The sequence below is a fragment of the Mastigoproctus giganteus genome, chromosome 5 (assembly GCF_048544385.1).
Source record: "Mastigoproctus giganteus isolate SK-2022 chromosome 5, ASM4854438v1, whole genome shotgun sequence".
In the NCBI taxonomy this organism is placed as follows: Eukaryota; Metazoa; Arthropoda; class Arachnida; order Uropygi; family Thelyphonidae; genus Mastigoproctus; species Mastigoproctus giganteus.
This window is the reverse complement of record NC_143579.1, coordinates 102,612,156-102,639,006: the sequence shown is the minus strand read 5'-3', so window position 1 is coordinate 102,639,006 and position 26,851 is coordinate 102,612,156. Positions and strand designations below refer to the sequence as shown.

General features: G+C 36.3%; 1 protein-coding gene across 1 annotated transcript in view; it reads right to left on the bottom strand.

Moving 5' to 3' along the window:
• Positions 1 to 4,635: 4,635 nt before the first annotated feature.
• LOC150085595 (serine/threonine-protein kinase PAK 1-like) overlaps positions 4,636 to 26,851 on the bottom strand; it is a 121,604-nt gene continuing 99,388 nt past the window's right edge. The window contains exon 8 of the mRNA XM_090373379.1: positions 4,636 to 5,357. Within this exon, the coding sequence (XP_090229505.1) occupies positions 4,697 to 5,357 (661 nt within the window). The 3' untranslated portion in view covers positions 4,636 to 4,696. The remainder of the gene's footprint in view (positions 5,358 to 26,851) is intronic.

Here is a 26,851-nt window from a genome sequence, read left to right as displayed (position 1 = left end):
GAAAAAGGGATGACAGAGGCAATCTACTAATTGAATTTGTGAAGGAACAAAATTTGTACATCATGAACTCATTCAAGAAAAAGGCCCAACAAAAATGGATGTGGAAAAGCCCTCTTGGAAATACTAGTGGAACTGACTTCATACTGCAAAACAATAAAATGATGTTCACCAACTGCCCAGTATTGAACCATTTTAATGTTGGAAGCAACCATCAGCTACTAAGAGCAAATATCAAAATTGATTGCACGAAAGAATTGACCAAGTCAATGAAAATCAACACTAACCAACTGTTAGAAATTTGTCAAAAACTTTGAATTAGAACTGTCCAATCATTTTCATGTGCTGCAAGACCTTCCTGACACAGATATTTCAACCGAGAATAACAAAGTCATCAAGGCTATTGTGGATGTTACCAGGGTAGAATATACACAAGAGCCAAATTGTCACTTTGAAGCTCAAAGATGGCACAACAAAAAAATTAACCCAACAACAAATACTAAAAAGGGTGGAAGAATTTTATCCAAATCTCTATAAGGATAAAGGGCAACAAATGGATCAAACACTAGATGCAGAAGCTGTACCAGAAATTTTGATAAATGAATTAGAAGATGAATATCAATGAAAAACAGCAGGACCTGATAAAGTTACTGTTGAAAGCTGGAGGCCAGCCAGCATATATAAAGCTCTGGCCAAACCATTTTTTCAAAATACTTTCTACTTAACAGAGTGACTGTAGCATGGAAAAATGCAGAAGCCATCCTACTACACAAAAAATTGACAAAGCAGATTTATAAAAACTACTAACCAAATGATAAGCCTATTTATTGTCTACAAGGTTTTCAAAAAATACTTTCAAGAAGAATAGGCACAACCCAAAGAACAAGCAAGTTTCAGAAGCAGCTTCATTGCAGTGGGGTAACATCCAAGCAGTGAGCAAGTTATAGAGCAACGTGGCTCCTCCCATTATGTGGCTCCTCCAGGCCACACCTAGAGTACTGTATACAGGTCTGGAGGCCTCATTTCAAGAAGGATGTAGAGCTGCTGGAACGAGTACAGAGAAGGGCAACAAGATTAGTGAATGGAACAAAGGGGTGCTCTTACAAAGAAAGGCTTAAGTTTTGCAAATTACAGTGTCTGGAGACTAGGCACCAGCGAGGTGTATAAAGCCTTGAATGGTTTAAGCATGCTCAATGCTGATGGGATTCTTCCTCTAGCTCAGAAAAATCACCTGAGAGGGCATAAATTCAAATTGAGGAAAGACAGATGTAGGATAGACGTGCGGAAATTTGCCTTTAGCCAGCGGGTGGTTGGTTGGTGAAACAGACTGCCATCCCTTGTGGTGGAGGTTGATAGCCTAAATAAGTTTAAGGCTCAGCTGGACAGGTATTTTGAACGAACAGAGGGGTGAAGTGGAAGTGGGTTTTTTTTTTTTTTTTTTTTTTTTTTGGCTGATGCTGCATAAGCTTGCTTTCTTGCATCAAATGCCTCTACTAATGCTAATGTATAGCCTTCATCGAATATGAAAAAAGCATTCAACTTAGTCACAAAACATGCAATAATCAATGTCCTAATCATACAAGGTGTTGGCAGCACTTACCTGAACATTTTCCAATCAATGTTCATGTAATGTTGCAGCCACCTATGAAAAGGTGGCTGCAATGTTATGGGTCAACAACGGAAAAGTTCAAATCAACATAGAAAAAGGTACTTGACAAGGTGACACACACAATCTCCCCAAGTTAAGATAAATGGAGACTACCTAAATCACTTATGATTTTTGGATGATATCACTCTCTTTGTCAATGATCTGGAAGAATTGCAGGAAAAACACTGAAGAACTACAACATGAAAGCAATATGTTTGGTTTGAAGATGAATATCAGGTTATGTTCAACAAATTTACCACACAAAAGAAATTCGTGGCCAAAGAACAAGAACTGGAAAGATATGTTTACCCCGGACAAGAAATTTCAAAAGATGGAAACTGAATGGTGCATAAAATTGGAATGGCAAGCTTTTGGAAATCTTAGTATAGTCTTCAAGACAAACTTGCCACTTCATCTCAAAGTTTTCGATCAATGTATCCTCTATCCTAATGTATGGTTGTGAAACATGTACACTGAATGCCAAAGCTATAGGGTCACACAGAGAAGTATAGAGGGCAGAATTTTGAAGATAACCAAAAGAAATCAAAAAACGTGCATGCATTTGCCAACAAACCAAGATCTATGACATTATTGAAAGAAAAAATGTGCTTAAAATGGAAATCAGCACACCACATATCAAGGAGAAATGATAATAGATGAACCAAATGAATTTTGGAACGGATACTGCTTGACTGTAAATAACCAAGAAAAAAGACCAAAGATGAGGTGGGTCAATGAAACTGTGAAATTCACTGGTGTTCGATGGCAACAGAAAGCACAAGGCAGTCACTGCTGGAAGCTTGCTGAGAAGGCCTTCGTTTGTTGTTATTTGGTTTTTAGGAGCATTAGCAACTAAGGCCATATTGCTCCGGAGATATGCGGTGGCCCTGACCTTTCCGCATCCTCCGTATTTGGTGGGCACGGGGCTCGAACCCCGGTCTAATTCAAGAAGCATGTGCTACGCACTGCTGCTGCCCACCTGGCTACGGAGGTGCTTGAAAAGCCTTTCATCCTGCATCCAGTGCAGGATGGAGAAGGCCTTCATCCTGCACTGGACCAACAATGGCTGAAGATGATCATGATGATGATAATACTTTTTTTAGGGAGATCTTATAAAAAAAAAAAAATACTACAGACAGGTTAAAGATTGGAAAACAATTACTTTCCTTTTGATTACTTATAACGGCTATAAAATGCATAATGTTGTATTGTCAGTTTGCCTTGTTTGCTTGATAAGAAACCAAGTTTCCCAGTGGTGGTGGATGCACAACCCATAATTCCTCCCATCATGATGGGATATGATGCAATGCACCCAGGCTCCAATACAGAAGGAGAACCCTCAAAGCATTTCTAAAAAAGGTATAAAATCGATATAACAAAAGAAAAGGGGGGGAAGGGGAGCACCAAAAACAACAATGCAGCCAGACTCCTGGATATCACTGCAGTATTTTAGAATAGCAGCATGGATTGGCCGAGAATGTATCTATTATCTTCAGTATGACTGTCCATTCATATTGTAAAGTTATAATATGGATAGAAAGTCATGCTGAAGAAAACAGGCATATCCACTTTCCAAATTCCCATAAGTAGGACTGACTTGAATACTTTTACACAAAATAAATTGATAAAAAAAATTCTTTTTTCTATTATTTTCTAAATTACTGCAGTCCTCCTGCCACAGAAGTATTTATTTATAGAGATTACTGAAAGTCAAAATTTCTCTTATTTTTCCCAAACATTTAACTTCATTGATTTTTTAAAATTTCTTTTCTGTATGTGTTACAGATCAGATATTCTATACACTAAACGGTCACACCCACCAAATTGTCACATAACAACAAAATGAACTGTCACACCAAAAATTGTCTTACACCCAAATGACATGATCCCATTATTACAAAACAATACTAAACATGATCTAGCATTAATTACATTAAACAGCAGTTTCAGCAATCTTGGAAGTATATTGAAACAATTCATAATGCTGCAATCCGTGTAGGCCAAACAAAAACAATGACACCTCCAATGAGCACTTTGGAGACAATCAACTGATTAATCTGTATATGGAAAGTATTTGTATTTTTCTATTCATTTTTGTGGACATATATGTCTGCTGAATGGAAAGTGATGTAGTAAAATTTATAACCTTTACATTAGGTGCATAAAACATCTAGCTAACACTGTAATTTACACAAAGAATCCCAAAATCTATTAATTTAGCACCTTTTAAAAATGCACTTAACAAATAAATACCATAATGTTTTATGTACGTAAAACTAAATATCTGAGCTTTCATTCAGAATTTTCTTTCAGTAAGCTGGGACTAAAAATATTTATGCCTTAGCATTCATACTGGAAATGAATGCTAAGGCAGTTTACAAGGAATAAATCCAAGAGTATTTTATAAAGATCACTGTTAGGAGAGTTGGGAGTTCCAATTTAAGGCCAATCTTAAACAATTACAAACTGGGGCAGTTCACAGCTGTCAGCAACACGATTATCAAAGATTTTGATAACGCTGCTTTGCTGATATCCTATGATTTTTCAAGATTAAGAAAAATCATGGTTTTTTTAAAACATTCCAGATATTTAGCATGTTATATATATAATTTAAACAAAACAGAGAATAAAGGAAATTTCAAACATGATTATTTTAGAAATATTAACATGCAAACTACATAAAGTATGTGCGTGTGATGTACAAGGAAAGGTGGCATGATCTTAATTTTTCAAAAACAATTATAGATGCATAACAAAAAAGTGTCATGTAAAATAAAAACAACTAAATACACATAAATGCTAATGGAAGTTTCATAAGTCTATATAGTCAAGCTTTATAAGAATCTTGGAATGTTTAAATAAAAGTGTAATAAAATGAAATCTGTATAGCAGATCTGTACATTTTCTTTTCATTAAAAAAATATCTAAAAGCAACAATGCATAATCTAGTCATGAATATAATTTTCCCGTGGAGGAATATGGAATGAGAATATACATTAAGGCACATGCTTCAAGGATGGAAGAACATTATATCCACTTAAAAGGAAATAACTATTTGTTCAAATTCTTTTTGGCTGCTCGAATAAGTGGTCTTATAGTGGTTAGACCCTCTGCTTTTACTAAAAATGAATGTTTAAGTAGCTCTTCCGCAGATGCTCTTTTATCAACATCTACTGCCAGACACTGATCTAAAAAGTCACACATTTCAGGAGACAACTTAGAACGACTCTTAATTAATGGCTTTCCATTAGTCGCAATGAGGTAAAGGGCTTTCAAAGGTGTTTCATTTAAATATGGTGGCTCTCCTTCCACCATCTCTATTACCATAATACCAAGACTCCAAATATCTATCTTGTTCCCATACTGTTTACGTGTTACTACCTCAGGTGCCATCCAATAAGGAGTACCAACCATTGTCTGTCGTTTTTCTTCTGGGGATATCTGAGCACAGAATCCAAAGTCTGTAACCTTCACAGTTCCATCCATACCCAACAAGACATTATCACTTTTAATATCACGATGAATAATCCCCTTTGAATGTAAAAAAGCCACAGCCTGAAGAGTTTCTCTACAAACTGCTGCCATTTGTCCTTCCCTCATTACTGTCTCAGTTACTACATCTGTTAAGGCTCCACCTTCAAGAAATTCCATTATTACCCAAAGACTATTATCCACCAAATAGCTTTCAACAAAATTTACAAGATTTGGATGTCTGAAATGAAACAAAAATCCTATGTTAATCACTGGATATATAAATTAATTCTAATAAAAACTTATTTTTGGTTTAATAAATTAATGCAAATTATTTCTGATATTTAAATTTAACTTAAACTAAATTCTCAGCCACAAGATTTTACTTTGTAAAATGTATAACTTACAATATATTCACAGCATCAGAGAAGAAAATTATCAGCTATTTTTCTCATCCATAAACTACAATAATAAAGACGTAATAGTCACTATATACTGTAGCCACAATTACAATTAAATTACTTTTTTTTTTGTCAAAATACAATTAAGACAAATTGAAAATCAAAATTGAAAATCATCTTAGTGTTACTGAGAGAGAGAAAAATTTAGCCAACCTGTCCAATACTCCTAGCATTTTAAAGGTTTGATTTGAAACACCCCAAGTTCTTTACCACACACACTACAGATGGGTATAGTAACTTACCATGTTTACACAAAACAGACCTGGACGCCATGAGCAAGTTTTATCCACAGAATTATGAGGAGGACGAAAAGACAGCATAAACTTCTTTACCATCACTGAATCTCAGAGAGCTCTTAAGGAAGTGGAAATGGGATCTGACAAGTCTGCTGCCTAACTTTCCATACCTCACTATAGGATGTAAATATTGTTAATTAACTTTGGCCCCAGAGAGAGACAGTGTAAGGCTCATGGGGCAGAGTTTGGTGGGTCAGAAATCTGCTAGTCTGGGGGAAGATACATAGAATAACAGAAGCTGCAGACAGAGGTGAAAGTGAGACTTGCATTTCTTCAGAAGATGCAGCAGCCTGGAAAGCAAGGTGTTGGGATTTCAAGTCACTGGAGGCCTTTGTGGAACAAGCAAAAACAAAAAGCAAAGACTAAGGATAAAAAAAGTTGCAGGTATACTTTTATGTACACTACTGCTAGGAGCATAGTAAATAAATTTAATGAATTTGAAGTGGTCAAGTCATGAAATGCAGGTGTTGTGGGGGGACATCAGAGATGTCATGTCACTCAGATATTGTCGATCCCATGCCAAAACCGCGAATCAGCAAAAAGATAGTTTTGAGAAAAACACATTTAAAGATTTTTTTTGATTTTGGAAAAATCAAATTTTTAAGTTATTTAACTAAATTTTGTTTTATAAGTACCTTCCAAAGATGCTGTTTTCAATCCATATTGGTAATTTAAGATTGTCATTATGTAGGGGCTTAAAAAGCGCTTTCACGATTTTGGTGTTGTGAAGTTTGAAATTTTGTCAGATTCATAAAGAATTAAAAAGGTGATAAAAAAAATTTTTTTTAACACATTTTTGTTGGTCAGAAATGAATAATTTATTAATAAAACAAGGTTAGAATAAAATATGCATATAAATAAATTAAAAATATATTAATAACATGAAATCTGTAATAACAGACAAGTTGGTATAAAATAATTTTCAATTTCTTCTTCATATGAATGGGTTGAGCAGGCTGAATTCTGATGGGATCCTTCCACTTGTTTTTTTTTTTTTTGATTTGGTAGTTGTTGGCGCATCGGCTTCTGTGGCCATATTGCACCTCCCAAGGTTTTTGCAGTACTTTGATCCAAGCCCGAGGCGGGAATCGAACCCACGACCTTTGGGTTGCCGGGCAGATACTTTACCCACTCGGCTAGCCCGGTCGGCCCTTCCACTTGTTCAGATTACGAACCTAAGGGGGCACAAATTCAAATTAAGAAAAGACAGATGTATAATAGATGTGCGGAAATTTGCCTTTAGCCAGCGGGTGGTTAATTGCTGGAACAAACTTCCATCTGTCGTTGTTGTTGTTATTTGGTTTTTAGGAGCATTAGCAACTAAGGCCATATTGCTCCGGGGATATGCAGTGGTCATTCCCTGACCTTTCCGCATCCTCAGTGTAGAAGTTGATAAGTTAAATAAATTTAAGGAGGAACTGGACAGGCATTTGGAGGGAATGGTGTGATTTTTTTTTTTTTTTTTGGCTGATGCTGCATAAGCTCATACACTTGCTTTCTTGCATCACATGCCACTACTACTATATTCAGATTCTTGTGATATACAAAGTTCCTCATTATAGGCTTTGGGATGGTTAGGTTGCCCATTGGGGATCTTCCTTTAAGTCTTTTTAGGTTTACTGTTATAAATTCATCTTTGTAGTTTGTTTTGTAAAATATTGTGACATGCCTGCTCTGTCTTTTTTGGAACACAAAGAACACGAGAAAAGTAAAATTGCAAAAGTCATCGCATTGCATGATATTTACACAGAATGGTGTAGGTTTTAATCTTGCACTTCTAATTATCAGGGACATACATGGGTACATACTTGGCTTTTCTCTCAACTTGAGTGCATTGAGTCACACTCCAATTCTGAATGGCCTGGCTCAAAAAATGTCTAACAGTTTTTAAACTGGGGATAATTTTTAACAAGTACATGCACATCAAAGCCATAAGTGACAAGTCACTATCACCATTGGAGGGTACATAATTTTTATTGTAGTCTGAAACTTCAAAGTCATTCAAGGGATTGCAATCTTCATCTTCTAAATCTGATTCCATTTGAAGTGAGGAACACGTAAGAATTTTTTGCATTCTTGTACTCATTATTTCAAATTTTACTTTTTGACTGCAAAAATGAGATGTTACAAAGGACAACTAAACAGTAATACTGACTGGCAAACTGAGACAAACAAAACCATACATGAGCTGGGGCCCCCCCACCCACCCTACTATATATGCCAAAAACATGAAAGCGATACCTTTGCGAATTGCTCTGTCAGTATTTACCATGCCAAATTAACGAAAGTGCCACATTCGTGAATTTGCATGGTGAGAAGCGTTTTTTTCACAGATAAGTGAAAATGCATGTAACATTTTCAACCACTCGGCATTGAAATGCACATACGTGTATTTTGGCAGGGTGTAGTTGACAAAGAAACAACCTCAAGAATGCATTTAGGTAAAAAGTGCCAAATTTGCACATTCATGGTTTTAGTGTGGTGCCGATGATATAAGGTAAGCAGAATTTGAATATGGAGAGTTCAACATATACAGAAAAGACAGACAGAAAAGAAGGGAGGAGTTATGTCCTAAGTTAAGGAGTACATAAAATCTAAGGCAGTGTATCCAATGTACATGGATGTCCAGTGCAATGCTGAGTCAGTTTGATGTTACAAAAGCACTGGGAAAAGAAGAATGAGCATAGGAGTGAACTATATGCCTAATGGCTGTGATAAGTATAACAAACAACTGTACAGACATACAGAGTGGGTCAGTAAATCAAAATATCCCATAATAAGGGAATTTAACTTTACAAATACTGAATGGACCTTGTGGGTTGGTCACTCCCAGAGAGACAAGAGAAAGCAATACTCTTAATCTGATTATCAGTGCAGTGATCCTTCATGCATTAAGAATCTGCAGATAAAAGACCCACTAGGTAGCAGTGACCACAATGTATTGACGTGGGATTTACTTAAATTTGTAAATACCGTCAAGGGCACAGGGAGGGGTTTTTGCTTTTGTAAAGGAGACTAGAATGGTCTCACAGTTTTTAAATTCTATATAGTGTGACCAACTGTATAGCGATGTTACTAACAACAAATTTTAAATGAGAAAAATTCAAGGGAAATAATCAATCATAAAAGCTACTAGGCTTTTAATACCAGCTGAGAAATACTGCTCAAAGCTTAGACCTAAATGGTTGTCAGTGATTCATATGGCAAAGAAGAAAAATGCATGGCATATACTGGGTGGTTACAAAATAAGTTTCCCTATTCAGGAGATCCTGGTGTCAAAACGGTTAGAGATAGCGTTGTGAAAATCAGTGGGTATGTCATTTAGGGTATGGGGAAGTGATTTGTAGAAGAAAAAAAAATTGATTCAAATTTCTGCACCATGGGAAAAATTGGCATTGTAAACATGAGATGGAATACTTAACTTAGGATTAGATTTTAATATCAGAATTTAGAAATCTACAGATATTGTTCTATGTGCTTTCCTTCACTTGAGATGTACATTCTGAAACCGGAGGACTGTGTGCAACAGTTTCATGTGGCGTCTCATGTGGCTACATGCTGCTCAATGCTTGCTTTCAAATCAACAAGCATCTATATGCCGCCAGGGTAAACTATCTTTCGGGTATCCCCATAGCCAGAAATTACAGAGATTGAGATCTGCTGATCGGGCTGGCCAGAACTGCAGAAAGTCTCTAGAAATGATGCGATCCTTTCTGAATGCTGAACAGAGCAGTTCCTTCACTTGTCGACCAATGTGGGGAGGGGCACCATCTTGCACAAACACCACAGTCTCCAAGCATTGCCTTTCTTGCATAGCAGGAATAATGTGATCTCTTAGAAGAGTGCAGTACTGTGCACCTTATGGGGCCGTGAGGTGTAGACTGTTCAAAGAAAAATGGTCTGATTATAAACTCTGCTGTGAATCCACACCATACTGCAATGTATGGACTTTGTAGTGATCTTTCATGCACAGCAGATGGATGAGAAGTTCCTCATATTCGGCAGTTTGTGCATTTACAGCCCTACGAAGAGTGAAATATGCCTCATCAGACCACAAGATCATTCGAGCCCATGTATCATCAAGTTCCATACGAGCCAGAAATCGTAGAGCAAAGTCTATTCGTTGTTGCTGATCACAAGACTAGTTCTTGCACTACATGAATATTGTATGGAAAACAGTGTAAAATTATTCAAAGCACTTTACATACAGTAGACCAAGGAAGGTTCAAGTCTCTTGACACACCTCTGGCACTACTGACTGGTAGTGTTTCGCATTCTGACCTGGAGGCCATTGCAACTGCCACTTCGTCCACTATCTCCGTTCCGATACATGGTCACCCCCCACTACCTGGAATTACACCTAAATCCCCAGCTGCTTCAAATTTCTTTATTAGTCTTCGAAGCCCCGCTGACGTCAAAGGTCCTTTATGCAAACCTTCAAGTTTCCAATAATATTCACGTAGTGCTGCATTAGTGTTACTATTATTCTGGTAGAACAGTTTTACTAAAAGAGCACATTCTTTTTTGTAAGAGCCATAGTGGTTACTGATGGTGGCGTTGGCCTTTCTGCTTTTATCTAATAGGATGTCATCATTTGCGTAAGCAGCGTGTCTTGAAGTAAATGACAACTTTTACATATGTGCAGTGCCATTTCCCTCCTGGTGGTGGAAATTTGAACTATTTTTTTTCCTATAAATCACTCCCCCATACCCTAAATAACATACCCACTGATTTTCACAGTGCTAACTCCAACCGTTTTGACACTAGGGTCTCCTGAATAGGGAAACTTATTTTATAACCACCCAGTACATAAATTATCAGGTGATACAGAAGCCTATAGTGATTTAAACTAGTCTGCAATTAAATCACAAAGGAGATTAGGCAAGCAAAGGTAAATTATGAGAAGTCTCTGGTAAAGAATGCCAAGAAAAGCAGCAAAGACTTCACTTATATCAACATTAGAAGGAAGGGGTTGAATAACACTGGTACACATGACGTTGATGACCTTGATCAGTTTTCTGACAGTCTACATAGGTATTTTGCAACTATATTCAGAACGAGGAATTCTTTAGGAAGGGGGATGCCAAAAGTATATCGAACTGTAACAGGGAGCCGAATGATTTTGTGATAACTGAGAGGCAGGTAGAAGAGAAACGTTGAAGTTAAAAATAAAAAAAGGCATCTGGAGTGGATGAGATCTCTCCAATTATATTAACAAAGGCAGCAAAATCTTTAGCCATAATTATGAGCATCTTTGGATTCAGGGGAAGTCTATATGGCTTGGAGATGTGTGAATATATCCCTAATTCACAAAGTGGGAATCAAAGGGTGACATAAGTAACTGCAGACCTCTTAGCTTAACTTCAGTTCCAGGGAAAATAATGCATCACCGGATAAAGAAGTGATGCAGGACCACCCAGATAGGGGTGCAGTTAAACTTCAGTCACAGCAAGGGTTGGTTAAGGGGGAGATCTTGTCTGACCAATCTGATTGGATACTATGATACAGACAAAGGAACTGGATGCAAAAAATAATGTTGATATCATATACTTGCATTTCAGGAAAGCTTTTGATGCTGTTGCACATAAAAGACTGCTGTACAAATTGGAGCAGTGTGACATTAAGAGCAAGCTACTGCTATCAATAAAGGGATGGCTGAATGGGAGAGGACATAGTGGTTATCAATGGATACTTCTCGTCGTGGATTAACATTACTAATATAGTCCCATAGGATTTGGTGCTCGGCACATTGTTGTTTTCTGTATTTATTAATGATATTGTTAAGTGTATATCATGCTTAATGTCTAAGTTGGCAGGGTGGTTAATGACAGTAACCTGGGTGAGCTACTGCAACAAGATCCAGGAAACTGGGTCAATGGGCTGAAAAATGGCAGATGAAGTTGAATATTGACAAATGCAAGGTACTGCAAATGGGTAGCGGTAATCCCCGAGTAACTTATCAACTGTGTGGTACTACCCTTCAAGATAGATGGTGGAAAATGAAAAAGACCTAGAATAATTGTGCAGTTTAATATGAAGTTCTCTGAGTAGCGCAGATATGCTGCCAGAACAGCTAATGGGATTTTGTCAATGATATACAGAACTTTGCTAGCAGGGATAAGGATTTAACCTGTCATCAGGGGTAGTGGCATTTTGGATCATACTAAAGACAGTGTCGCCCAACCTATCAAAACCCCTTTATTATTTCTGAAAGATTTTTGAATTCTGCTTGTTGTATACCCATGCTAGACATTTAACTAAAGGACTGCAATCTTATTAACTGTAATTTATTTTTTAAAATGAAAACTTTAAAAATATGTATTTTACATATGGCATTTAAAATGAAACTTGTAAATTTTTCTGAGAAGAAAACAAACAAACATGAAACCATTAGTCCCTTCCATTTTCAAACTGTTTAATAGACAAAATTTTAAAATTACATGTATGTACACATTAATGTTTTGCCAAATAAATAATAATAATTATCAAGATAAATATCTCTTTTATATAAAAATTCCATAAACAGTATCTAACTTACTACAGTATTAGCAGATATTTCAGCAATAACATCAGCTATCTAATGAGAATAGCAATAGTGTACACGAATCAAAAGACAAATAAATAAATAAATAAAAAAACACAAATGGTAGCATAGCATTTCAGTATCAGCATGTTTCATGCAATTACCATATTTTCTGGACAACAGGATTCACCCTTATTTTGGAAGGAAAATTTTAGAAAAAGAGTCTTGCTGCATACATTTGAAGCATTTTCACAAATGTTTACTAAATGAAACATCTGTGTAAAACAAGCTTTTACCCAATGTATAATACCAATAACATTTCATTGTTACTGTCACACTTGTCACTTCTGAACTTTCACTTTCTTCAAAGAGTGCATCATTTTCAGGGTCACATGGTTATAAAGTATATTGCCGATTCCATATTTCTTGAAAGACATTAACTGTCTTGTGTTTCACTAATTCCCACAATTTTTTTTTATCTATTTGCACACCTAGGAAATAGATTAGCCACTTAATTAGTCTATTGGTGTCAAATCATGATTGGGTGCCTCTATTCATTTTTGTCCTCTTTTCATGCATGAATATTTTAAAGGTGTTGACTGAGATGTGTAATGGCTGCAGTTGGCCAAGACCTGAAATTACAGCCAACTATGTTTAATTTGGAAACCTTCCTTACTGTTACTTCTATTATGCATGATATAAACTGGTCAAACAAAAACATCTAGTTTTTTTTAGACAGTCCCTGGACTTTTTTTTACCATACTTCTCTAGTCATTGCTAGAGATAAAGACATCACTGCATATACCTAATATATCTTCAGGCCATAAGAAGTGAGCAGTGGTGAGCTATAGTGGGCTCACGAGAGCCCATTGTTATATTTTTTGAAAATTTGCCAGCCCATTGTTGAGACGATCATTTATTTTATAAATAAAATCCCAAATGCAATTATTGAGTATCCAGAGCCAAAACTATGGTGCGGAAAGTGGGGACCCATTCCCAGCATTTTAATGGTGCAATCAATCAGTTATGTATTTTAAAATTGCTTCATTTTTGATTTAATTGCAGTTGGACCTCTTTTTAACCAACTTCTTTATAGTGAATTTTTTTGAATTCCCCCTTGGTAATTACATTTAAAATAGTTTCTATGGAACGAAGAAAATTTCAATGTAACGAATGGATTAGGAGAGAACTTTGTATGCACTTGTTCTCACCTCTGGCCTTTAGGAAATTTAGGTAATTAGAAAGTGAATTAAGGGTAAAAGGGATTACCATTTCACAATGTTAGTGGTGTTCGTAAAACCTATGCAGTCACATACCGAGAAGGTGTGCTAGTCAATGTGCTTTCGACAGCCAGTCAGAGGATTAAGAAGATTCCCGACACGGATAATAGCCTCTGGTCAACCTGTGTTGTGGTTCTCCTTTACTCCAACAAACAGGCATATGTTTTTTGGAGAAGTGAGTGATCCATGCCTACCAGTAAATTTCTCCTGTCTATTTTTACATGGTAACAGTAGCTGAATATCCGGGTGATTCCAACACTTTGCACAATATTCAAAGAACTAGTGACAGTAGCAGCATAGAGGAGAGGGGAGATTGAGGCAACTAAGATATTATATAAACTTTACGAAGATGAAATGTTGGCAGATTTTGAAATTTCATCAAGGCTTTCACTGTGTAGAAAATGTTCTAAAATATAATGGCATACAGGCAATAATAAAAAAAAAAAACACCTATGCATTATATCACCAATCTCCAAAAAACCAGTGCGAATTAAGGATTATTGCTAAAGAACTTAATGTAGAAACTAAAGATCAGTCATGTGTTTGGGCCACGATGGGCAGCTTGTAGCTTGCGAACAGCAATTGCGGGTTGGAGGAATTATCCTGCTTTGTGCAAACATTTTGAATCAGAAGTTAAATATTCCAGATTATTAAATAGACTTTTAAATCTGGAATTTCTTAACTATTTAGCACTAATAATCAACATCCTGCAGGAGCTCTCTTACCTTTCAGACGCTTTAAAGATTCACTACGGTAAAAGCAGATAAATTAATTATTCAAACTATCAATGCTATTGCTAATTTGAAAAATTCTGAAGGAAATTAAGAAGCTAAAATTGAGATCATGTTGGAGTGGAAAGAATTTGAAGGAATCAAATTCGAAAGTAAGAACAGATTTAAAAAATTACCCCCTGACAAGTTATTAAATGCATTGTTTTACCCTTAAAGGATAAGTTATTAATGTAACAGAGTGATTTTAAATTAAATAAAGAAAATAATGATACCATTGAAAGAAATTTTAAACATATGCTACTGGAAATCGTGGAATATGAAAGAACTTTAGTCTCGGTGGCAAGACTGTGAAAACCGAATAAGAAATTTAAGTTTTCTAATAAAGTATGAAATAAAAATTAATGATTTTTAGAGATTTTGTCAAAGACAGTTTATCTTTAAAATCGAGTGAAATTCCCTTTTCAATTACCAGTGCTGAGGCTAAGCAAGTTTTCAGCGTAATGAATAATATTGTGCAAATGAATTAATAATGTTGACAATTAAATGTGTCACAGATTATGATGACCATACATCTAAATGGAAAACCATTGCTTCAATTTGATCTCGATCGTTGTCAAATCATTCATCTGTAATCATCACTCAGCTATTGAGCTAAGCGGAAGATCGACAACAAATATTAAAAAAGAAGTAAATTGTATATGGCAATTTTTGGAAAAAATTTTTCTTGAATATTTGTGTAATTTTTTTTTTTTTCATGTAATCTGTAATTTTGTGTATCTTTTCTAGAATAGTTTGTTTTTTATATTGTGGAATGTTTTATGATAGTTTATGTTACTTGTGGTATGGGAAATATTTCATGTTATTTTTTATTCGCAATATTAAAATTTTATCACAAAAAAAAGTATCCATTATATTTCCCTAGTTGTAAAAAAAAAGAATAAAAAAAGTCGCATGTCTGCTGAGCACGCGTGGTAGATGGTTTTACGTGAAACATCCTTCGCATTTCTTTTAGATATTTTGATTTCTATATAGTGATTAAGAAATAAGAGCTTTTGTATTGTAAATATTTTATTGATCATTCACAAATTTCCATAATCTCTGGAAGACAATATACAGTGGATTTATGATAACTAAAGTAAGAGATGTATACTTGCGACTGCAACGTATCTAAATGTCTCTGAAAACAGAGTCGATTGAGTTACCTGATCTTAGTTGAAACGACATATGCAGCTGTTTGGGGCACCTAACAATGGAATGTTAGGTGCCCCGAGCTAATCTGGATTAGCTCTTCACCTATCACCCAACAATGGAATGTCAGGTGCTTCGAACAGTTGTGTATGGAAAAATGCGAGACGAAAAGAGAAATTGTTGACAAATCTCTGTATTGTTGCAGTCATATGACAAATACTTGCAATCATACTTACTGCAGTTTGTAACTGCGGGAAGTATGATTGTGACGTCATAATATTCAAAAATTCTAATGTTAGAACTCAAGATATTGTACTGGTCATGCGCTCTGATCATACTTGTGAGTACTCCACACAGATTAGTGGTGTGATCGTGGGAAGCACCTATGGCAGACACCATGGATAACATCACTTCCTTGACCAATCAGATTTACTCGGTAGGTATTTTTGCCGAATTTTTGATGTGAAGCATCAAAAATTCGGCAAAAGTGCAAGCCCACTGTGAAAATATTCACAGCTCACCACTGGAAGTGGGGGAATTTCTGACATCTACCAAGGAAAAAAATTTACATCACAAGTTATGGAAAATGCAGTACTTTAAATTAAACTTAGAAAACACTTGGGCCACAAAATAATTACAACAAATTAATTAAAGCTGTTAACAGGGTAAGGCAAGGTGATATTCTGCTCCTAAAAACCTAATAATATCAAAATAAAATATAAAATAAGATTGAGAATAGAAGACCAAAGCAACAGTCACCCTTGCGCTGCTCTTCTCACTCACTCACTCTCACACACACACACAGACACACACACACCCCTACTAAAATAATAACACAAAAACACCACAAAAAGAAACAAAGAGCCTAAGCACCATCTTTTCAAGGGATACCAGCACTTGCGAACTCTAAAAAGGGATCATCTTTCAATCACTGAATGGTATTTCAGCCAAGTATCAGTGGATATTGTATTGTGTCCCACACATCAAGAGAAGCAATGAACCAACTTACACATAAAATATGCTATGATTGCTGACTGCTATCCTCTGTGGAATAAACAGACAAACATAACAAATAAAATGCAAATTTAGATGTTCATGTGGTAGGTAGAGAGCATCTAATGAATTTATTTCAAACCTGAAATATAAAAGATTGTCTGTGAGAACTAAAATATAAGTTAACAGAACATTATAATTTTGAAGAAGGAACCAACAATTAGAATTTTAAAAAATAAAAATTTACAAATATAAAAAAAAAAAAAAAAAGAAGAAAAAAAAAAGGGGGGGAAAAGTCAAGTTTGAAAGACTGTGTGGTTCACGCACTAACATAAGATATGAGACTAAGGGGCATTTGAAAAGTTCAGGCCTGAGTATGAAAGGTTTATTTGAGGAGTCTAGTAACAAGTTACTTTTCAATATAGTCCCCTTTGGAGTTAATACACTTTTGCCACTGATGCTGCAATGCATCAATTCCAGCTGCAAAGAAAATTTTCTCTTGGGTGTCCAGGAATGCATCCACTGCAGTAATGGATATCACTGTCAGTAGGAAAACAGATGCCAGCCAGGTATTTTTTCAAATTAGGAAAGAGGTAAAAGTTTGATGGTGCTAGATCTGATGAATATGAGGGATGGTCCACGATTTCAAAGCTGCACTCACACAGTGCAGACTTGGGAACAGGCACATCATTCTGGCAAAACAAGAATTCTTTGTGGAGTTTTCCCCAGCCTTTTTTATTTGATGTTTCCATCAAAAAAAAAAACAGTCAGTCTGGCCTTTCTGAAGGTAATCCACTAGCAACACTATCAGCATCCCAAAAAAAACTGATGCTACTACCTTCTCAGCAGAAGAAACTGACTCTGCTTTCTTGGAGGGGAGAAAAAGTTGAGTCATGTTTCTTCTGTTTGGACCACTCCTTTATCTCTGGTTGAAATCCATGCTCACAAACCTTGCAATTCAGATGAGATACCCAATATGCAGGCGACGTATCAAACTATCACTCATCACCAGGTCATGCACACTGTCAACAACTTCTAGGTTGATGGATGTTAAAGGTCTTCCACAGTGTGGGTCATCTTTCACTCTCCTGCCCTCGTTTAAATTTTGCTGCCCACTTCTTAACCATGGAATAAGAAGTGGAATCATCCTCCAATGTTTTAACCATATCCTTATGGCCTTTAGCTTTAGTCCCCTTTCCCCCGAAATACTGGATGACTGCACAATGACCGATTTTGTCCATCTTTCCCCAATCACACAACTTTGACTTTGGGAGCTGTAATTAAAAAAATGTTATCGAAGCTGCATGAAATAGTAACACAGGTTACTATTTTAAGTATACTACGTTATTTACATAAATTATTAACACTGCCACTACCCATTCATACAGAGTCCATAAACTTTTCAAATCCCACCCCCTCTTACAGAACTGACCAGAAAACCATTGTGTTAGACTTAAATAATTGATATTACACAAACATATAAAGAATAAAATAGAGGAAATGATACTGTGAGCTGAGATGTGTTGGTCCACCATTCACATGGATAACAGCCACTATTTCCCTAGGATTTTTAACTCTATTAGATGTTTGAAGATGTCTGTAGGGATCTGTAGTCATGCTGCCTACAAGGCTTTTCACAGTAATGGAATAGATGACTGTTTCATGTCCATATGCTTCACTTCCTATTCCAAAACATACACCACAGGTGTTCAACTGGACTGTGGTCAGGAAAATTTGGAGCCAATCAAGACGGGTGATATCTTCACTGTGTTCTTTGAATCACTTGTGCAGTACGGGCCTGGTGACATGGCGCATTATGATCATGGAATATCCAGTTTCTGCTCATGGAGAAAAAATGAAAAGTGCCAGGTCTCCTAAGAGCTGCTGGTAGACCTTTCCAGTGAAATGTTGGTCCATATTCACCAGGGATCCTAGTCCTTGCCAGCAAAACATGCCCTATATTAAGCAATCACTGCCACCTGCCTGGATAGTAGGCACCATGCACAATGAGTCCATGGACTCATGTTGCTTGCACCACACCTGAAGGCATATGATACCATCAGACAGCACATTCGTTTCCAGTCCTCCAGTGTGCAACCAGCATGTTGTTGACACCACAGCATTTTTCCGTCGATGATGATCAGCATTGAGGAGAGAATGTCTCTTGGGTTGTCTGATGTGGAACTCATTAAGTATGCAGTACATCATCATTTGGGGATACTGTTCTTGCATTCCCCAATTGTATTGTGATGTCAACTGTTGCAGTGACATGATGTTGAGTTCATACAACATGCTGCACCCTTCGCTTACCATGAACATCCACCTTGTATAATCCTTTACAGTTGTTGGCAGAAGGAGGTTTGATCCACTCAACAGCATTCTTTGTACATCTCAACCAGAGTGGGTCACAAGCAACCGACAAGACATGCTGTTTCCAATATGGAAGCACCTAACACACGAGCTCCCATAATCATGCCTTTTTGAAACTCCCTGATATCTTTACTATGTCCCATAACTGCTATTTTATCACTTTGACTTGCACAGCCAGATGCAAATTACCACTGCTCTAGCATAGGAAACGGTTTGACTTTTTATATTACAAGCTATGTGGCATAGTCCATTACAGATGGGGGGTGATCATAATTCAGTAATCACTGAGTGCACGCACGCACGCATACAAACACACACGGGGATATCAAAAAGTTCGTACCCTTACCTAGAAATAATAGCCCTAAAAAGGTGAAACTTCACAGGAACTTTAATCCTTTATGTACTCTCCACACATTTCTCCCATCTATGGATCAGTTATTTAATGCCTTGATCATAGAAGTATGCACTTTTTTTCCTGAAACCACAATTTCACTTCACTGATGACTTCCTGAGACGAATCAAAGCAGTGTCCACACAATGGTTTCTCCATTTCTCAAAACAAGAAGTCTGATGGTGCAAGAGAATAGGTCAGGAGAATAGGGTGCATGCTGCAGTAGTTCGAAGCCGCACCAAGCAACAAAGTTGGTGGTGGCAACGCCTGTGTGAGCCGGTGCTTTGTCTTCTGTACCAAAACATGGAAAATATCACCTTCTTCACAGATGAAGTGGTCTTTGCATTTTTGGGAGGCGGGGAGGAGGTGTGCTTCCACTACTTTGACATGTCTTTAGTCTCCGGATCATACTGGTATACCCAGCATTCCTCATTTGTCATTAACCAATCAAAAAATTCTCAACATCCACATTACACAAATCCAACAGTTGGCAAGAATCTTGCTTCTGCAAAGGCATCAGCAATTCTGGAACCCATCGTACAGAGACCTTATACATGTGCCGATGGTAATGTAAAATGGGTCTGCACGAGTAGCAGAGTGGTATCGTCACCGTCCTCCTCACAATGGGTGAAAAAGGCCTGGGTTCAAACCCTGCTGATGATGCAAGGAACTTTAATGGGCTTTTTTCACTCTGTGGCTGAGTTAATTGGTCTCAGGCATAGATAGCAAGGTTCCCTCCTCACCAGAAACAGGTTTTTTTGTCCAGCAAAACAGACAAATCGACCATTGAACACATTCAATTAACAGACATAAGACATACAGCATGTCAGATTAATTTAATTATTCGGGTGGCCTAAAAATAATAGTTTGGCTATGTAAAATGCTGTGGGTAGGCCCATAACTAATTCCCACTGCATTTGCGATGGAATGAATTGTCACATGTCTGTCACTCAGCACCAGCTGCTCAACCTTTGCAACTGTCTCACTGTCTGTGGATGGCCTTTCTTCTCTTGGCTCACCAAAGACACTTGTAAGACTGCACTGGACAATTCTGCACATACACAGCTTTCCTTTCTTCATCAATTTCCTGAGCTTTCTTGCCCGGCAAATGCAGAAACTTGATCATTGCTTGATACTCCACTTTGTCAACCATAGCGTCCTTCCTCAGATTCCGAGCTCCACCTCTGGAGTACAATCATCTACGGGAATGAAATTTCACATTAGTTACTGAATATGTAGATAACTTATATTAAAAACGGTATCTTCCTTCTGATGTTTTATCTAGTCAGTGTACAAACTTTTTGATACGCCCCCCTCACATACATATATATATATGAACACATAAATAATGAAAAATTGCCAGAAGTATAGAGGGATACTCGAAAGAAAACTCAGAAGTGAAAAACTCAAAAGGAAGCCAGTGACACAAGGTGTCTTTCCATTGCTAGCATGAAATTAACACAACTGAGATGTAAATTTAGATGGGGGGGGGAAATCAACTGAAGAGAGAGGCCTACTGTAGAAGTTATAAAATCAAGTGAAATATGGTAAAAAATAATAATGATGACAACACACATGATATTGAACAAAAAAATGGATGAAATGAAATTTACATATTAATTTTAAATTAAATAGGAAGTGTTGCCAATAACTGAATAAAGAAGTTATAGAGGGTGGGGAGAATTAACTTCAAATAATAATGAACGTAACGTACAAGTACCTAATGGAAGAAAAAAAAAAGAGACCTCAAACTAATAGGCAGAACACTTCCGTATGATACTCACCAGAAATTAAAATGAAAAAAAATCAAAAAAACTTACATTACAGTAAAAAATAACTAAAAACCAATTTAATGCAATTAAAAATATTAAAAAGAATCTAAAGAAAATATTCAAAACGATTTTACTTCCTGCAGCTGACAATGCTTTTCAACAGTGTGTCGTGATCACAGGAATGAAAAGTACCGAATAGGGTTGAACATGAAACTTAAATAGTGATTATTTGTCTTCACGCATCGGAGATCAAATATGGCCGACGAACATTAACAGAATTCTCATGTAATTTAATTTCTACGGTTTCTGTAATTAATTGTTTTTTGTTATTTAGAAAGTTTAATGACTTTCTAAATAACAACAACAACAGCGATTTTAGAAAGTTTAAAGACTTGTATCCGTATCCTCCCTTTCCAATGTAAATTTGAGTCTAGAATGAACATTAACAGAATTCTCGTGTAATTTAATTTCTACGGTTTCTGCAATAGTCACTGTTGTTATATGATTTTTAGGAGCATTAGCAACTAAGGCCATATTGCTCCGGGGATATGCGGTGGTCACAGGCTCGAACCCCGGTCTAATCAAGAAGCGTGTGCTCCGCACTACCGATTCGATCCTGCCCACCTGGCTACGGAGGCACCACAATTAATAGTCGCGTATAATTACGTTGGACATTAAGTATTTTGGCCTCGTTAAATAAAAAAGTTCGTTAATGGTACGAAAGGCTAATTCTGACGCTACTGAACGAGAAGCACAAACTGAGGCTTCATGTTGATTTACACATATATTCAGAGAAAAACGATCGAACCTTGGTAAGCCAAGTCGCAATCACTGCAAGAAGAACCGAGCAATTGTTCAGTATAGTGTGTAATTTCCGTATTGGCCTGGCCACAATTTTAAATTCGGTATCTTTAAAGAATCTATTAAGCTGTTTGCGCCATTGTTCATATGGGACAGAAATAAAGTATTTTTTGATTTTTTTTTTTTTTTTTTTTTTTGATTTGGTAGTTGTTGGCGCATCGGCTTCTGTGGCCATATTGCACCTCCCAAGGTTTTTTTTGCAGTACTTTGATCCAAGCCCGAGGCGGGAATCGAACCCGCGACCTTTGGGTTGCCGGGCAGGTACTTTACCCACTCGGCTAGCCCGGTCGGCTAGTATTTTTTGATATTACTATTGTTGGTGGTTGGTGTAGTATTTTGTATCCTATCCTTAGCCTGTACCCTAATTCGGTTTATTGTGGCAAGGGGATAACCTTTGTTTAAGAACCTGCTAGTTAATATTTGTATTTCTGAGCCCAAAGCAGATTCCGTCGTTGAATATTTATAGGCATTTAGAAATTGATTTAAGCATACCAGTGTTTGTAGGTTTCTGATAGATGCTAAATTGGATTTTATTCGAGTCCTGAGTAAGCGTGAAATTTAGAAAGTTTAATGACTTTGTATCCGTATCCTCCCTTTCCAATGTAAATTTGAGTCTAGAATGAATATTATTAAACAAATGTAAAATGCCTTGGATAGTACTACTATCAGTAATAACTAGAACATCGTCTAAATACCTCCCATAGTATGTGATATGGGGTCGAAAAGGTGTCAAATGTATATGCTCAATCTTTGAGAGATAGATCTCTGACATTAAGCCGCTCAGGCTCAAACCCATTGGTAATCCAAAAATTTGTTTGTACAAACAAACAAACAAAAAGTTGTTTGTTTTGTCTCGAAAGGTGATATAGTTGGCCTAAACTAACAGTTTAATTAAGTGAAAAATTTCCTTAATAGGTAGCTTCGTATAATTAATCGGTGTCGAGTTATTATTTAACTATATAATATCAGTGTGTAGATACACCATAGACAACTCTTAAGAAACTACAAAGTAGTTGTTGTAGGCATCATTTGCTCTTTCTCATATTGTGCTCTGCCTTCATGACGAGTTGCCACGATATTGCACTACCTCGAATAAGTAACGCTTCACTAATAGAGAAGACTATTGTTACTTATTCTCAGTGAGTACCACCACCCAGATATGTTTCAAGGCTATTGGCCTATCATCAGTGGGTGGGCAGGTACCCTGGTATTGCAGACATGACGACCCAGTTGTGAAGATAATCACAATATGAGAGATGCCAAAAGGTGTATATGACAATATTTAAAATAACTAAATGCACAAGGCATAATACATTAAGAGTTTAATATCTATATAATATCGGTGTGTAGATACACCATAGACAACTCTTAAGAAACTACAAAGTAGTTGTTGTAGGCATCATTTGCTCTTTCTCACACAATATGATAATCATATTGTGTGATTATCTTCACAACTGGGTCGTCATGTCTGCAATACCAGGGTACATGGCCACCCACTGATGATAGGCCAATAGCCTTGAAACATGTCTGGGTGGTGGTACTCACTGAGAATAAATAACAATAGTCTTCTCTATTGGTGAAGCGTTACTTATTCGAGGTAGTGCAATATCATGTCAACTCGTCATGAAGGCAAAGCACAATATGAGAAAGAGCAAATGATGCCTACAACAACTACTTTGTAGTTTCTAGTTTCTTAAGAGTTGTCTATGGTGTATCTACACACCGATATTATATAGATATTAAATTCTTAATGTATTATGCCTTGTGCATTTAGTTATTTTAAAGTTATTATTTAACATATCCTAAATAACATATCCCATTTACATTCATATATAAGAAGGTAACGTCTAGTGAGAATAAATTGTCATTGTCCCCAAGTCTACAGTCCTACACTCTAAGATTATTAAATAATGTATCGTAGTTCTTAATCCCAAATTGTATTACCTGTCTAAAGGGTTTTATAATGCTATATACATGTGTGGTTAAGGATGAAAATGCACAGTTCGTGTAGGAAACAATAGGTCAAATAGGAAATCCAGTCTTGTGTAAAGTGCAGGAATATTGTATGTTCTGGCCTTCATTTCCTTTAACTGAGCCAAAGCAATGTAGTCATTTTTTCGATACGTGGTTAACATTTTATTGTATTGATTGACCAAATTGGTAAACAGTGCCGGGTCTACTTCAAGATAAGTGGAGGTATCTGAAACAACTGAATCTAACTTATTAACATAATCAGGTTTATCTGCCACTGTATCTCCTTTATCTACCCTCTGTATAATAATGTCTTTATTTTCCCAAAGTTGTTGTAAAGCTGAACTGTCATGTGTATTCAAATTTAGGAAGTCGCATTTCTTTTATGTTATTCACTACTTGGCTAACATGTTGAATAAATAAATCTTTTTTGTGGAACATTACAAAGTCCAAATTCAATTTGGACTTCATAATGGCTTAATTTGGTTTAATTGGCATAATTGATATTGAATTTGGACTTCGTAATGTTCCAAAAAGATTTATTTATTCAACATGTTAACCAAGTAGTGAATAACATAAAAGAAACGTGGCTTTCTAAATTGAATACACATGACAGTTAACCTGATTATATTAATAAGTTAGATTCACTTGTTTAAGATACCTCCACTTATCTTGAAGTAGACCCGGCACTGTTTACCAATTTGGTCAATCAATACAAATAAAACGTTAACCACGTATCGAAAAAACGACTACATTACTATGGCTCAGTTAAAGGAAATGAAGGCCAGAACATACAATATTCCTGTAGCACACGCTTCTTGATTAGACCGGGGTTCGAGCCCATCACCACCAAATACGGAGGATGCGGAAAGGTCAGGGAATGACCACCGCATATTCCGGAGCAATATGGCCTTAGTTGCTAATGCTCCTAAAAACCAAAACAACAACAATATTCCTGCACTTTTCGGTCAGGTAAAATTACACAAGACTGGATTTCCTATTCGACCTACTGTTTCCTACAGGAACTGGGCATTTTCATCCTTAGCCACACATGTATATAGCATTATAAAACCCTTTAGACAGGTAATACAATTTGGGATTAAGAACTACGATACATTATTTAATAATCTTAAAGACTGTAGGACTGTAGACTGGCGACAATGACAATTTATTCTCACTAGACGTTACCTCGTTATATACGAATGTAAACGTTGAATACACATTAGATATTATTTGGGATATGTTAAATAATAACTCGACACTGATTAATTATACGAAGCTACCTATTAAGGAAATTTTTCACTTAATTAAACTGTTAGTTGAGGCCAACTATATCACCTTTCGAGACAAGGTGTACAAACAAATTTTTGGATCACCAATGGGTTTGAGCATGAGCGGCGTAATGTCAGAGATCTATCTCTCAAAGATTGAGCATATACATTTGACACCTTTTCGACCCCGTATCACATACTATGGGAGGTATTTAGACGATGCTCTAGTTATTACTGATAGTAGTACTATCCAAGACATTTTACATTCATTTAATAATATTCATTCTAGACTCAAATTTACATTGGAAAGGGAGGATACGGATACAAAGTCATTAAACTTTCTAAATTTCACTCTTACGCGGGACTCAAATAAAATCCAATTTAGCATCTATCGAAAACCTACAAACACCAGTATGCTTCTACATTATAATAGCTATCACCCGTTCACCTACAAAAGATCGATTATCTTTAATCAATTTCTAAATGCCTATAAATATTCAACGACGGAATCTGCTTTGGGCTCAGAAATACAAATATTAACTAGTAGGTTCTTAAACAGGGGTTATCCCCTTGCCACAATAAACCGAATTAGGGTACAGGCTAAGGAGAGGATACAAAATACTACACCAACCAACAATAGTAATATAAAAAAAAAAAAAAAAATACTTTATTTCTGTCCCATATGTTGAACAGTGGCACAAACAGCTTAATAGATTCTTTAAATATACCAAATTTAAAATTGTGGCCAGGCCAATACGGAAATTACACACTATACTGAACAATTGCTCGGTTCTTTCCGCGTTCGCAACACAAATTAATAACCCGGTATACAACATTTCTTGAGGTGAGTGCGACTCGTCTTACCAAGGTTTGACGCATTTTTCTCTGAATATTCGTGAAAATCAACATGAAGCCTCAGTTTGTGCTTCTCGTTCAGCAGCGTCAGAATTAGCCTTTCATGCCATTAACGAAAAACATACTTTTTTATTTAACGAGGCCAAAATACTTAATGTCCAACGTAATTATACGCGACTATTAACAGCAGAAACCGTAGAAATTAAATTACACAAGAATTACAAATAATCATTATTTAAGTTTCATGTTCAACCCTATTCAGTAATTTTCATTCCTGTGATCACGACATACTGTCGAAAAGTGTTGTCAGCTTCAGGAAGGAAAATCGTTTTGAATATTTTCATTAGATTCTTTTTAATATTTTTTACTCTAACGTAAGTTTTTTGATTTTTTCATTTTAATTTCTGGAGAGTATCATACGGAAGTGTTCTACGTACTATCTTGAGGTAAACTCCTCTTATTATTTTACAAATATTAATATGAAACGTAGAACGTATTGAGTATTACGGCTGTGATTCACACTATCTAATACAATAAAGTATAAAAGCCTTGAGGTCAGGAATATTATATTTACCTTATTCCCATCCCAACCCCACAAAGGCTTTCACAGCATATTCAACAGTATTAACATGAATGGTAGGGTAATCCTAAACTATAAAATTTTTTTCTTGGTTTTCGAAGGAAAAACATAAATTAACCTTTGTTTTACCAGTACAGTATGCTTTTATAAATGAGTTTATCTAATGTTTTCATGTCTATGGATTTTCGATTT